Source organism: Hesperophylax consimilis, chromosome 30, assembly GCF_061612785.1.
Source record: "Hesperophylax consimilis isolate HC1 chromosome 30, BYU_Hcon_1.0, whole genome shotgun sequence".
In the NCBI taxonomy this organism is placed as follows: Eukaryota; Metazoa; Arthropoda; class Insecta; order Trichoptera; family Limnephilidae; genus Hesperophylax; species Hesperophylax consimilis.
In genome coordinates, this window is record NC_142865.1 from 8,084,274 (window position 1) to 8,099,845 (window position 15,572).

General features: G+C 34.9%; 1 protein-coding gene across 1 annotated transcript in view; it reads right to left on the reverse strand.

Annotated features, from left to right (window-relative positions):
- LOC149409600 (nephrin-like) overlaps nucleotides 1–15,572 on the reverse strand; it is a 301,897-nt gene that overhangs the window by 111,560 nt on the left and 174,765 nt on the right. The window contains exon 7 of the mRNA XM_089649459.1: nucleotides 11–126. Coding sequence (XP_089505585.1) covers nucleotides 11–126 — 116 coding nt within the window. The remainder of the gene's footprint in view (nucleotides 1–10; nucleotides 127–15,572) is intronic.

The window sequence follows — 15,572 nt, forward strand, 5'->3', positions numbered from 1 at the left end:
TGGTACTTACATAGAACGCTCAGTTGAACGGTTGTCCTCATGGGCAGATCCCTCGGCAGTGCTTCGTGTTTTGCTTCACATGTCAAATCCGCGTAGTCATCCTCAGAGGTCGGCTTCAACTTTATTCTGAAACAAAGAAATACGAATTAGAAATGGCTGTCTTTTTAATGGTCGAGGTTTTGTTCGGCTCTAAAATGTTCGGCAAAAATATAGTCAGTTGAGCAGCCACTTGTAGTCAGCAAGTAGAACAAGATTGATCAACAAATAATGCAAACTCTTCACCACGTATTGAGTCTGATTTTTTTTCAGACAAAAAATAGTACCTATAACGTCCAATAGTTTTAGTAGATATATATTTTTGCTAATCCAATGTTTAATTTCAATAGAAACTGGTTAATAATATTTTTTTCAACTTTATTATGGAAAATGGACAATAAAACAAGGGTTAGAACCACATCGGCAAATACATAATAATTAATATAATAAATAATTTTTGTCTGGACTATCCCAAGTTGTTTCCTTTTATCTCTTAAGAGTTTCACTGCTCAGAGTTTGTGATACTAATGAAACCACATTGAAGGACAGTCATAGCCGCTATGCCAACAGGACGCACAGGTAGGTCCTTAAAGAGTCGGCGATGTGTGAATGTAGTGTGGTGCAGACCACCGAACATGTGGTTAATTCATTCCCCGACGGGATTAATGATGTATACAGTGCGACGCCTGAGGCCTTAGACTGGCTCGCTGACCTAGATGTTTCCCTATGGCCACCTCCCCACCATACGAAAGAAGAACCTAACTGATGTCGCCCATGTACATTTCGACTGCTACGCCCCAGATAGGCCAATGAAATTGAATATCTGCTCAAGAAAGAATTTAGTTATTTCAAAATTTACAGTACAATGTGAGGCAACATCTAACTAACTTCGGGTACACAACACACATATATCTTTTAAGCATTTCAGTAATGCTAAACTTTATTATTAATACTTTGTTGTACACTTTATCGGATTTTGAACCTGCGACCTCTCAACCCAGAGCCAAAACAACTACACAATATCTACAAAATCATTGTTTAAAATAGTCTAATCACTCTGGTTATTGAATATACTTGCGGTAAAACAATACACACGAGCAGTAACAACAAATATAAATAACAATCGCCTCAATATGCAAAAATTCGACACTCGCCAAGGCCTGTAGTGTAGTTGTCCTTGAACATACATTGGAACTTAGTAGAATTCCGACTAGAAAGCACCATAAAGTACCCTGATGGCTATTGATAGATATTACCTCTCGTACGCAACCTCTGCCCTATACGATATAAAGACCTCTTGCTCTATACTCTGTACAGTGCTCCGCAACCGATGTGCCACGGAACACCTGTGTGCTATGGGCCGATGCAAGGTGTGCCGTTTATAAATTAAAAATAATTTGTCCCCTCTCAGACACATAATAACGCAAGACCACAGGCCATGTGCGCTAAACAATACATATGTCGCAGCGAAACTGAGCTAAGCCAAGGGTGCCGCACCCTCCACACAGCATGCCAAAATATGACATAAGCCCTGAGAAAAAGTATTCTCCTCAGGGCCTCCTGTATGGGGTGTAAAAATATATATCAGATTAGTGGTATTTCTCCACTGTGGATACGATAATGCATTTTTTAAAACCGATTTTTGAATAACTGCAGTCAGAACAAAAGAATGGTTTTTCTCTGCTGTAAATTCGAGAGTGCATTTTTTCTTTCTTTATTAATCTTGACAGCTAAATTATCATAATAGAACAGGTTTTAGCTATACCTGTCTCGCCGCAAAAAATTGTCTCGATTTGAAGAAAAAAATGGTTACCATTTTAGCTGGGTATAATAGTTATATTTTCGTATGTATTTTTATGAAATGTATTAATAAAAAAAAGCGTATGTGATATGTTGAGGACGGGCTGACGGGTGAGCGGCGTGGGTTTGATTTCTATACAAATCTACAGTTTTACTTCAAGGTTGATGAAATTTCGCTCACTTGACCTTCAAAATGAGAGGAAGGTCACAGCCCACGTTAGATTTCGAAAAACGGTGGACTTCAGCTAATAGATAATAATAATGTAAAATTTTAGTGTTTATTTTTTATAATATTTTTGCTGTTATTGAGAAAATGTTGGAGAGAACTGCCCTACCCTTTACCTTCGCTACATCTCCTCATACCTCCCATCCAACCCTTGGGGCGTCTACTATTTCTATACGCGACTGTACATTTGGCTGCGAATAAATGGAAAGTTTTTTTGAAAGAAATGCGAGACTGAAAAGCAAGGATACAAAATATAGAAAGGTTTAGAAGGGGCAACAGTGCCGTATTAGGTTTAGTTAAGACAAATTATAAGAGCATTTAAAAAAGTATATCTCCAAATAGACTGTCCTAATGTTTCACTAGCAGCCTATGTCATGTACAACCCAACCTCTCCTTGACCTATCTCCTTCTCGTCTTCTCTCCCTAAATTTTCAAACCGTGAATGTCGTCTCAAAGGCTTCGGTCAGTCAGGTCCAAGTGATTAGCAGGGGTGCCCAGGTTTATGGGCCAGATTTGTCCAGGACTTGGCGTCGGATGCGCTTGCCCATCTATTGCGTGGTAGGCCGGTTTGGGAGAGGATGTTCGGGACGGAACCAGAGTCCTACCCACCCTTTATATCTTTTCCTTCTCAGAACTTCCTCCTTTTCCTTTCTGTCTTGGCACAAACTCCTGTCTTTATTCAAATTCATGCATCGTCTCAAGGATACTCGACTATTACTTCTACTATTCTCTTTTGGGTCATTGCACTCTTTTCTTCGTTCGTCCACTCCATATCAACCCATCTAAGCGTATCTTATCTTATTCACTTCTTTAACTACATTCACTTTTGGAGTAGGTACCTAAATACAGGGTGTTAAGGGAGGTACTTGACTTACTTTAACCAGTGATTCCTGATATTATAAAAATCATTAGTTATTGGACAGTTAGGGTCGCGATGAGGGGTTGTGCGTTTACTTGGCTGAGTGACTAATTTTTATTGTGAAGAATTTTTTGTTGTTGTTTGGTTTTGGAAAAACAAAATTGAAAAAGAAAATTTAAAAGGTCACCGGATTCCAAAATTTCATTTGATTTTTCATTTCAAATGTCAGGGATAACTGGTTAAAGTAAGTCAAGTACGTCCCTTAACATACCGTATAGTGTGATGATGTCAAGAATCTTTGGCAAAATAAGTGAAGTACGTCCCTTAACATCCCGTACAATGTAATAATGTCAAGAATCACTGGTTAAAGTAAATAAGTACGTCACTTAACACCCCGTATAATGAAATAATTTCAGTAATCACTGGTTAAAGTAAGTCAAGTACGTCCCTTAACATCCCGTACAATGTAATAATGTCAAGAATCATTGGTTAAAGTAAATAAGTACGTCACTTAACACCCCGTATAATGTAATAATGTCAAGAATCACTGGTTAAAGTAAGTCAAGTACGTCCCTTAACATCCCGTACAATGTAATAATGTCAAGAATCACTGGTTAAAGTAAGTCATGTACGTGCCTTAACACCCAGTATAATGTAATAATGTCAGGAATCACTGGTTAAAGTAAGTCAAGTACGTCCCTTAACACCATATATGTATTATTTTGCTTGCATGCCACCCTAGTTTTAAAAAATCCAAAATCTGACATCTTCTCGTAGAACTGAGAAGTGTCCACATTAAAAATGTAATACAGAGTATTTTTTAAAAGGTAGCATTTACGTTTTAATAACATTACCTGTGTAAAAAGAAAATGAAAAACAACACCTCTTTAATGTTAACAGTGTATTATTTGCGTGAAACATATTTTAAAACCCAATTACGACCCTTCCAAGCGTCTCCAGTTTTTACTAGTGCCATTAGGTCCGGGAAAAATCCCTCTATAAACTAAAGCCCTAAAAAAATGACACTAGTATAGCGCAATAAAGTTGGGGAGGGGCAAAAAAATTCGGGAGTGTGAAAATTTGAATGATAGTAATGTCCAGTCATATCTCAGTTCTTTTTACATGTTCCTCCTGTTCGCGATTTTCAGGTTCTCTTCACCCATAGAACAAAGAATAACAAAATAAATACCTTCCATATAGACTTGAATGGAAAGAATTGTCACCACTGACTTCATACCTTTTGGTTTTAGACCGTTTAACACGCACTCTGTCTCTCTTAAGAGGAAGCTGCAAGCCAAAAGTGTGTATATTCTTGGTATACTTTATATTGTAGGTAATAGGCATTAAAATCGCTTGACAAACGGAGTCTAGAAACGTTCGATTTCAAGCACAAAACTGTTTTTTTATTTACTTTGTAAATAATTTTATAAGAAAGCAAAAAAGTTAAGCAAGTGAAACTATCACAGATGATACTCTTAGCTATAATACTGTATTTTTTAAAAACTTTTCCTTCACGCGTTTATACATTTCTATTGAAAAAATATTTTTTATAGTACTATAGATTTATATTTTTTATTTGTATTTTACTCAAGCGAAACGATAGGAAAACCTTCGATTTATCAAAAGCATATTTTTTGGTATTCATAATGTACACCGATTCGTTATAAAAATTAATCAAAATAGTGATTTAGCATTAAGCTTCGCCTTAAGGCTGGTCTCATGCACACACAATGTTTTGTTTTTCTAAACGTTGAAACACTAAGGGCGAGGCTACAATGTTTTTGCTTTCCGTGGCTGATAGAAAACATTTGATTTTCAATCATGTGTAAATCGTGAAAAAAATGTGCACAGGAGACCCGCCTTTACACTAACCAGATATCGTACGTCACTATCCCATTTGAATTTCATATGATGGTGAAAAATAGTTCTTCTTGAAATTTAAGCAAATAATGGTAAGAATTTTGAATCACTACAAACACGCCCACAGTTGGTTCAGTTCTTCTTTTATCTATGGGGACACATTAAAAGGACATGGCACTATCAAGCGAATATACGTACGTACTTGTAGTACAGAAGTTCGTAGAATAATATGGTTTTAACCCAAACTAACACAATCTACCACGCGTGAGATTAACGCCAGTATGATTTCACCCTGACATGGATTCCGATAAACAATAAATATTATAACACACCGATATAAATCGTTTTTACACGAAGAAAAAATGAACGAAATATTTTGTTTTATTTGTATTTACCTAATTTATTATGATTGAAAAAGTATTGGGTTACTTAGAAAAATCTATTCTTTGATTTAGTAACAATGTTTTTGTAATGGTTTGGAATTATTATCTATGGGAAAACAACAAAAAAATGTTATTGATAAAATGTCAAAGCGATCCGAGATTCGGATAAGAAATGTATGCGAACAAGATAATATGCCAACGTTTGATTTAGGAAACTCTCTCTCCTCTTGTTATTCCCGCTCCAGATGTTCTAAGGGAGGATGCGAATGGACCTGCTGTTATCATAAGTCCTTGAAACAATCATAACATAAACAAAAACAAGAAAGAAAAGCTATTAATACGGAAAACAAACAAAAATATTTCTGTACTTTTGAAAGTGTCAACAGATGTCACTACTCTGCTTTTAAAGTAGAATTAATTCTACATTACTAAGTTCACCTTATCATCAAACGTACTAACTTCGGTTGTCTGTGCTGTGTGTTAATTTTACATGAAATTTGGTTAAATGAACTCAAATTTGCTCTGAATTTGAATTTCATTTCAACTGATTATGTGTAGAATTGTGAAAAACGATAAGGTATCTACTTATAATAACTCGAGCGTTATACATTTCGTCTGTCTATAAATTGTTACGTTCCGGTTCCGGTTGAAAATGGTGTCCGTTTTAAACTGTTGTGTGCCGCAGTTGCCTCTGATAAGAACGATCAAAAAGTCATTTCTCTGCATATAAATAGCTATAAACACATTATCTGGTATAAGACGTTACAATTTATAAAAACATAACGAAGTTCAGAAAACTCATTACGAAAAAATAATCAGGTGACAAACTAAAATTACAGCTGGGCGGTACGTTTAAAGTTGGCAACATTAATATTCTACTGATTAAATAAGTATAACAAAGTACCAGTGTTGGCTTATAAGCCACAATCACAGGGTAAATAATAATAATAAGCAAATAATAAAAATAAATAAATTAAGTGCATAATTAGGTGCATAATCACACAACAAGATTCACTGAAAATAAGGGCCTCATTATTCCAAGAGTAACAAATAAGTATGGAAGCCGAACGCTTAAATATTTAATACCAGAGATTTTCAATGAATTTAATAATTCTTTTAAACCTCAGAATAATGAGAGACCCTGCCCCAAAAACACTAAGCGTTGGCTAATAAGCGACGAATCAATGTATCTCTGAACTTTATTATTGATGTATTCCCGAACATCTCAACGTACCTGCCTAAATAATTTGTATATAGGTAGGTACTTTGACATATATTATTTTGTGATATTGTTTATTGTATAATTTTGTGTCATACATGTATTAAAAATTAAAAATGTTTATATATATTATTTGTAGAACCTACAGAGAAGCCGTCATGTGTGACAGCTTTGTGGGACTGCATAAAACTTGTATCTTTAAAAATTTATAATAAATAAAAAAAAATAAAAAAAGTACTTTTATCTCTAAATAGTATTAAATAATGTCGCTATCAGCGTCTGTCTGTTTGTGCGCTTTTTTCTTCTAAACTACAATACGGATTTTGATAGGGTTTTCACTGGAATTTACAAAATTTTTTCCGAAAGGTTTATATATATAATACATGCATATTATATTTTTAGAAAGTATAGAAAAGTCGATTACAATTACAAAAATCAAGTCGTAAAAAAATATTTTCGGACGCTCATCGCTAACGCTAGCTAAACCTTATGAGATACCACAAAATAATGTAACACGGAATTGTATATCTTAAAAACGTCTGCAGAAAAGTCCGCGATGGTATATGTCTATCTCCTAAGGATAACTAATAAATAAGCAAAGTACATATTATTATAAGTATATTTGGATAATATCGCATACAGGGTTTCTATACTGGTTTATGACATAAGCGACAACATGCGTTATATATAATAAAAATCGTGAGTTGATATTGAAATCTCTTGTCAAAATAGAACTATTGAATGCGTCATATAATATTGAAATTTTTCTTTTCATTTAACAAAAGAATATCCAGATATTATTATTCGAGTTGGTTATTTTTCCAACCACCCCAAAAATCATTCAAACATAAATATTATAAACACGCAAATGTATACTACCTTCTCCGGCAAACAAGGCTATTCGAAGAGCGAAGAAACTGCAGAATATATTATTTATAAGGCATTCGAGGCAACGCGATACGAACGAACCGAGTATATTTCACTGGTGCGACAGAAAAGTGCACGGAGAAATGGTGAATATTCAAATTTGTTCGGGGTGCGACGCGGTGCTTTACGGCGGTCTGGCTACTTTATAGTCGGGCGCGGGAGTACGTTCGCTCCAATAGCGTGCATCGGGATTTTATTATTGTGTTAGACACAATAGGGCACTGTCGAAATGAAAATGTGGATGGGTTTTCTGAATATATCACCTTATTCACGAGATATATGCTTCTAGGTGATACAAAAAAAACTGTATTTGTACAATATCAGTTTTCTATCTCTCTCGTATTTCACTCTCACGTCTTCTTTCTGATGTTAAATATTTTCAATTCAAAACTTTATGATGGCTCACAAAATTCTTTCATTTTATTACGAACTGGCTGTTCCCCGCCACGCGTTGCTGTGGTTCAGTCTGTTTGTGAAAAGATAGAGAAACAATAGCGCATATTGCTTTTACGTCATGAAAAAACATGTTTTCACCTGTCGCAAATGACATCTATATAGTATAGGTATATAAAACACACGCGCATTCGAATGCAACGTTATGTCAAAATTTCAGGAACAATCGGTGAAGAATTTTCGGTAGGTTTAAGATTTTGAACAAACAAACATTTGTCTGTTCGAAATGTTTATTTCAATTTTTATTTATATAGATTTAGTAGAAATGAGATCACAGAGTATTATGAATATGAAGATAATACAAAAGCAAGGCAATCTTAAATGAATAAATTAAATTAGTAATTTCAACTTACTGTGACTTGAACTATTCTTGCGTAATGAACTCAAAAAGCTTTCAAAATTTCAAAATTGGACCTGATTGATGATTGTTTGATTTCAAACAAACGATAAAGTAGGTACCTACCTACAATCAAAAAAACTATTTCATTTGTATTTGATGTATACAGGAATGTCATGTAGCAAGAAGACAGGGGATGAGAAAATAAATCATACACTTGAGTCAGGACATGTCAAGAGTCCGAATAACAGAAGAATATATACTGAATGAAAAGATCCCGATGTTAATATAAATCGTAGAACTAGAACTAGATTAAGAAAGGGATGCTTTGATTTGAAATAAATAAATTATATCAGTACCGCCCAAGAGTCCTAACTGTTACCAACCGTCTGGAGCCAGTGAGGCTATGGCAACCCCGATTAGGGCATGTTGTGAGGCTGAAGGTAGTGGGGAGGGGAAGGAAATGGGAAAGGTAGGTGGAGGATGTACCTGGCAATTCAGATCTGGTCACCAAGCAAGGCCAAAGCAAAATCAAGCAACGTTTCAATTCTAAATGGCAGTCTTGCACCAGGGCGATACTGGGAATATCTTCCACTCTGGAACGTGCAACAGATATACTTTATATTTTTTTAATGAATAATTTGTGAAATTACACATATTAATCTAATAAAATTTACTTGCGCACGCCGGGATATTGACCCGCGCCCTCCAGCTTATCTCTAGACCATGGAGGCTTCTATCTAGGTTCAAGCGAGTGTTTGAAATGATCACTTTTTGTATTGGTGACATTTAAACGGGATTTTAGAACGAGTAGCTCTCGTAGGTATATGAAATTCAATTAGGTTAATTAAATCAGGGCATTCTATACTACCATAAACAATTTGGAATTTAAAAATGAAATCGGATATAAATATTCGATCTGAGAGTTTTAATAACATTAGTTCATTCTCCGAGTAATCAAAATTAATTCTGAGGTTTTATGTTTAGTATTGTGAACTATGAAGGCTTTCCTTTGGAATTTTTTTTAGAATTTCAACTCAAAATGTATTAAAACATGTATTTTATTCTCCGCCTTCGGAAAGGTGCTCTTAAAAACAATATTTTCATCTCTCCACACGTCGGGAAAATTGTTTTGTAACAAAACTAGGAAACTTATTCAAGATTCAAAAGTTTTTTGTGCGTTTCCCTCCTCCCCCCGGGCTGCGTAAAGAACGATCGCGGTGAGGGAAAAATGTTTATCCGGGGCCTGAGATGCGTAAAACGGTAATTGAAAAATAAATAAATGCAAAAACTTTTGAGGGCTATATTTTATTTTCACTTTCTCAGACAGCTGCCAACGTACGAAAGTCTCTCCTGTTGTACAAAAAATACATTTTTTTCTATTAGCGCAATTTTTTTAACGTACATTATGTAAATCTATCAGTTTTATTAAAAATCTTTTTTTTTATATATTAACTCCACACAGGAGGCCCTGAAGAAAATAATTTCCCTCAGGGCCTATGTCATCTTTGGGGATGCTGTGTGGACGGTCTTTTTGTGGAGAGGAAGGAGTGAACATGGGTCTTGAAGAGTCCCATGTTGTAGGAGGGAGGAAACACAGAGGCCGGCAGTTCGTTCCACAGCCGAGCTGTTGAACTTAAGAACGAATCACAGAAGCGACCCGTTCTCATGTGACAAATGTCGACCGTGTACAAATGTTGGGCGCGCGTTTGGCGTGTATCCCGACTACGCACCGGTGCCGAAGGGATCAATGACGCTAGTTCTTCAGAGCATCTTCCATTGTAATACCGATAGAACAAGGACAGCATACCTACCTGACGCCTGTGCTCTAAAGATTGCAGTCCGCTTGTTAAGATTGGGGAATCTATCAAACGGACCGCCCGTTTCTGCACAGAGTCAAGGGTTTTTTTCAGGTATTTAGGGGCTCCGGACCAGAGATGGCTGCCAAATTCGACAGTAGGGCGCACTTGCGATTTGTACAGGGTCAGCAGTTGCATCTAATACAATATAAACAATATCAATATCGGGTTGTTTTAGAAACGATAACTTGCATTGTTTGATTATTATTTATTGGAAGAAGTTGCATTACAGTAAGACTTCAAAGGTAGTCGAAACCTCCTAGATCAAAAGGCCGGGATACTGAAACAAATCAGCCTCCTAACTTTGTATGAAAACCTAAAAAAAAAACGTATTTTTATATATTTTTTAAAATTAACTAAAACATTTTAAGATAACTAAGAATAAATATTAAAAAAAAAATTTAATAATAATTTTATTAAATCCCATACAAGTTAGGAGGCTGCTTTGAATGAGTGTCCCGGCCTTTGAAGTAGCCAACTTCCGATAGGGGGAAATGAGAAGAACAGGAGGATCATTAAAATTAAATTAATTAGAGAAATTTTAACAATATAAAGTGTATTCGATTGTTGTATTTTGCCTATATAAGAAGTCAACTTGAGTACAATTCTCCTGTCTGGAACCCACATTATAATATACATGTACAAGCTGTTGAAAGAATACAAACTAAATTTTTACGTTTTATGAAGTTTAAAATGGGTATTTCAGCAATTATGTTGAACTACAACACTCTGTTAAATTATATGAATATGCTCGAATCGTCAGACAGAAGAACTTTCACTGACTTGGTATTTCTACATAAAATTCTAAATGATTTAGTTGATATTCCGGTATTGCTAGAATTGATGAGCTTCAGCAGCAAGGTAATAGGAAGTCAGGATTTATTACAGGGCAGAAATTCTGGGACTAACTACCATATGTATTCCGCTTTGCCCAGAATACTAATGGACGGAAAAAATTATACCAAGTCAGTGGAAATGTAGCAATCCAGTTATGTACAATAAATAATGTAGTATATTTCTTAATATTCATATGTAAAAGCCCCGAAAAAGTGCGTTAATTAATAAATAAATTAATTAAATTACATAAAATGATGCCGTTAAATCTATTTAAATTAATTGTATTTTTTTTAAACATATTTTAATTACAAAAATAAAATATGTTTTTTTGTCATTCCAACCAGAATCAAATTCTAATTGTAATACGTAGTGCCAGTTCTTTCACAGAAATTCAAAAACAACATTGTCATCAAATGGCCAAACGCAGATTATAAGCTTACAAGCTTTACAACTTGATAAGTGTCCGCTTCTGCTGATCACAATTTGTCCATAAGCCGAAACGGACTTAGAATCAAAAACAAAATGCCGCTCAGTGGCCATTTGATGAAAATGATATATTTGAATTTCTGTGAAACAAGACATTCTTAATCAGTATACCACAACTCTTCGGCACAATTTAAACGTGTTTTAAAACAGAAAATCCGCGTGAAAACACCTCCAAAGGGAATATTTTTGAAATAATGGGGCAAGAACCATAAAACCCTACCCTAAAGTGCGGTGGTGGAGCCTACTACCCAATTTTTCAAAAAACATCACGGCCCGCCCCACCAAAACTTCTGCGTTTGAATTACTGGGGTACCTCGCCGCAAATGACTGGCCAGGTAGGTACTTGAATATTGTAAAAAACATACATATATAGCGCTGATATAGTTTACGGCAGATGAGCCCATCACCAAAAAACAAAGGAATACAATGAATTGGGCCAAAGCTACGTACGTTAGGAAAAAACAGGACAGTACAAAACTGAAAGTTACTACTCAGGTAGACTCTAGAATATTGCAAAAAAACACATATAGGGTACAGCAGATGAGACCATCATAGCTGTGATATAGGGTACAGCAGATGAGTCCATCATGAAAAAATTTAAACAAATACAACTGTCCCCATTTCACATAAACATACTGGGCGTGAAGGAAGGGACTTGAAATTGTTATTTTACTAAATAAAAAATCAAGTGAAAAGGGAAAAAATACATAAAGATAATTCAAAGAGCATTCTATTTTCATATCTTCATTTCTCAATAATTACAATAAGTAAGATAAATGTTTGTACAATGCCCTTGAGGTGATTCGTCACAGAAACAGCGCTAGTGGATTTTTCTTACTTATTGTAACTAGGGAGACTCATCTGCTGTACCCTATAGTACGGCTATGATGGTCTCATCTGCTGTACCCTATATGTGATTTTTTTGCAATATTCACGAATCTACCTGCATAGTAATTTTTAGTAATGTACCGTCCTGTTTAGTGGATGAACAACATCTCTGCCATAGATTATCCCTGGTAATAAAGTGGCTCGCTACGTTTGGTTAATTAGCAAGAGTATCTGTCCAGCAAGTGCGCGACAGGCCGGATCGGGAGAGACTGGTTGATGAGACCTTTTGACCTCTCTAGCAGGACTCTCTCGGAACATCGCGATGCACCGCAGTGGGAGGGATGGATTCATATTTCCGCCACTTCTGGTTACACCAACCCCAGATTTTTACCCACCCCTCATATATTTTTCCATCCCAGAACTAAATCTCCTTCTTTTCCTAAAAAGACCTTTCAAACAGCATCCCCAAAGATGACATGGTCCCTGAAGGAATGTGCGCAACTAGTTGGGTAATGTACATTCGGCTTTCCAGGCTCTACGTCTTCATTCAATGCAATGCTGATTTTTTAAATACCAAGTAGGTAAGCCAACCTTGCGTTTATTATTTCAATGGTCTTGGTACAAAAATTCTCAAAATATATATTTTTTCACAACAGGTAATCAGTCTGAATGCCGTCAAATGCGCAGAAATAAAATTGATTAATAAGTTTCTTTTTTGAGAGAAAAATATTCTGTGATTTTACTTTGAAAGTGATACAGACGTCTCTTCTTTAGGAACATAATTTTAAAACCTAAGGAAAATTCTAGAAAAAACTACAGGTTAACCAATTCTACTTGATTTAATAATGACAACTGGGCTCGTCATGATTATTTTTGAAGTTTGAAAAATACGAAAAAAAAACTGGTAAAAAGTTGAATAAGTTTTTTTACCATAATACATCTATTATTTTTTTATAATGATAAAATAACGTTTATAAGACAAGGTTTTATGCAAAGCATAAAGGATAACAAATAATTATAAGCAATAATTTGTCATCCGATTACTAATTATTGCTTATAATTATTTGTTATCCTTTATGCTATGCATAAAACCTTGTCTTATAAACGTTAGTTTATCATCATAAAAAAATAATAATATTTGACAAGTCAAAAATATTTCACCAATAAATGAAGATATCATATGTCTCGACGCCATCTAGTGTGAAATTTAGCACTAACAAAGCCTTTCCTACAAAAATAAAGTTGGTTGTTTACAGGTGAAAAAATATAATAAGCAGTAATTTTTGATTGAGGTACTAGTACATATTTGTTGTATTGTGGTGAACGAATATTATAACACGTTTGTATTTGATATGTTATTTATTAAACCAGCCCAGCTGGCGATCTGTTGACAAGTGGTGACAGCTAGGGTTTGTTTAGCACAGACAATATATTAGGAAATGGCCATAGATAACATTATACTGATAACACCAACATCCCTCTTTTCCTAATAAAGAAAAACAAGTCAAGACAAGATGAACATTACAAATATAAATTTTTCTTTTCAAATAAACATAATTCATGACATAGTAATAAACTGTAAGTGAAATACAATTATCAAATTTAATTATAATCAGATGGATTATATCTATCAGGTTTATTAACAATTCTGCCCGAACGAGTTCGAATGCTTGCCTCATTGTTTGTCAGCTCATCAGAAGTTGTAGAACCTGGATAGAACGGGATGGAATGAAAATCATTGTCAAAACGTACACCTTTCTCCGATGAACTATTTCCATTCAGCGGTGATGATGATTCCTGACGTGATCTGTCTAAATTTAAGTGTTTCCTATTCCTGCGATATCTTGAACCATCGGGAGTTTCAACAATATATGACCTTGGGCATCCTTTAACAATTTCTACTACAGTAGCTGGTGACCATGAACTTGACACATCTTTTTTAAAAACTACTTTATCGCCTATCTTCAACTCAGACAAGTTCCGAACCTTTTTGTCAAAATATTTTTTCATTTTGTTTTGACGACCCTTAAATTTATCTTCATATTCTTTAAATCGCACGACTTTTGGTCTAAGTTGACTGGATGTTACGGGTAAATTACATCTAAGTTGACGTGACATTAAGAGGCTTGCAGGGGATGGAAAATTATTTTTTGGACTATTTCTGTAATGTAACATAGCAAGATACGGATCAGTTTTGGATTCAAGGCATTTTCTTAAAATATTCTTTACTATTTTTACTGAACTCTCAGCTTGACCATTTGACTGAGGATAGTTTGGACTAGTGGTGATATGTTCAATATCCCACTCATATAAAAAGTTTTTAAAAATGGCTGATTGAAATGGTGGTCCATTATCACTAACAAGCGTTAACGGTATCCCATGACGTGAAAATATAGATTTTAAGTGTGTGACTACAGTTTCCGCGTTATAATTGTGTAACATTGAATTTTCGATGTATTTTGAATAATAATCAGTAACAATGAGATAATTTGAGTTGTTGAAATGCATTAAATCTACACCTACCTTTTCCCAGGGAAAATTAGTGATACCATGGGGCAAAAGAGGCTGTGACGGGTTATTAGGTTTAAATTTAGTACAAATCTGACATTGATCGACAATGTTTTTAATATCAGAGTTAATATTCGGCCAAAAAATCATATTTCTGACTAGACTTTTTGCTTTTGACATACCTAAGTGACCTTTATGTACATCTTTTAAAATTTCAGGACGTAAAATTGACGGTATAATTAAACTAGGTCCCTTAAATTCCAGATCATTGACAACATGAATTTCTGCTTGAAAATTCCAGTATGGTTTAACGCAGGGTTCAATTACATTTTTATTTGACGGCCAACCGGTTTTATAATATTTCATTAAAGTTAATAAAGACTGATCTTGTTTCGTCGCCTCAGTGATTAATTTCAGTTTTTCTTCTGAAACTGCCAGACTTGACATCAGTAAATTGATATGTATGTCAATTTCTTTTTCCGCATCTGTTATTTCTGTATCAGGTAACGGCGCTCTAGATAACGTATCGGCAATATACATAAATTTACCAGGTACATATCTGACGTCTAAATGGTAGCATTGTAGAGACATCATCATTCGTTGTAACCTTGCGGGAACTTCAGAAAGTGATTTCTTAAAAAGTGTGACTAGTGGTTTATGATCTGTTTCAACATTTACTACGTGGCCATAAATATACTGATGGAATTTTTGACAACCGAATAAAATTGCATATAATTCCTTCTCTATCTGTGCATAATTTTGCTGACTGGACGTTAGTGTTTTTGACGCATAAGCAATCGGTCTACTTTCCTGCAAAATAACTGCGCCCACTGCGCTCTGCGAAGAATCTACTGATAATTTTAACGGTTTTTTAATGTCAAAATTAATAAGTACTGGAGATGAACTTATAATTTTCTTTAAATTGACAAAGGACTGATCGTGATTGGCATCCCA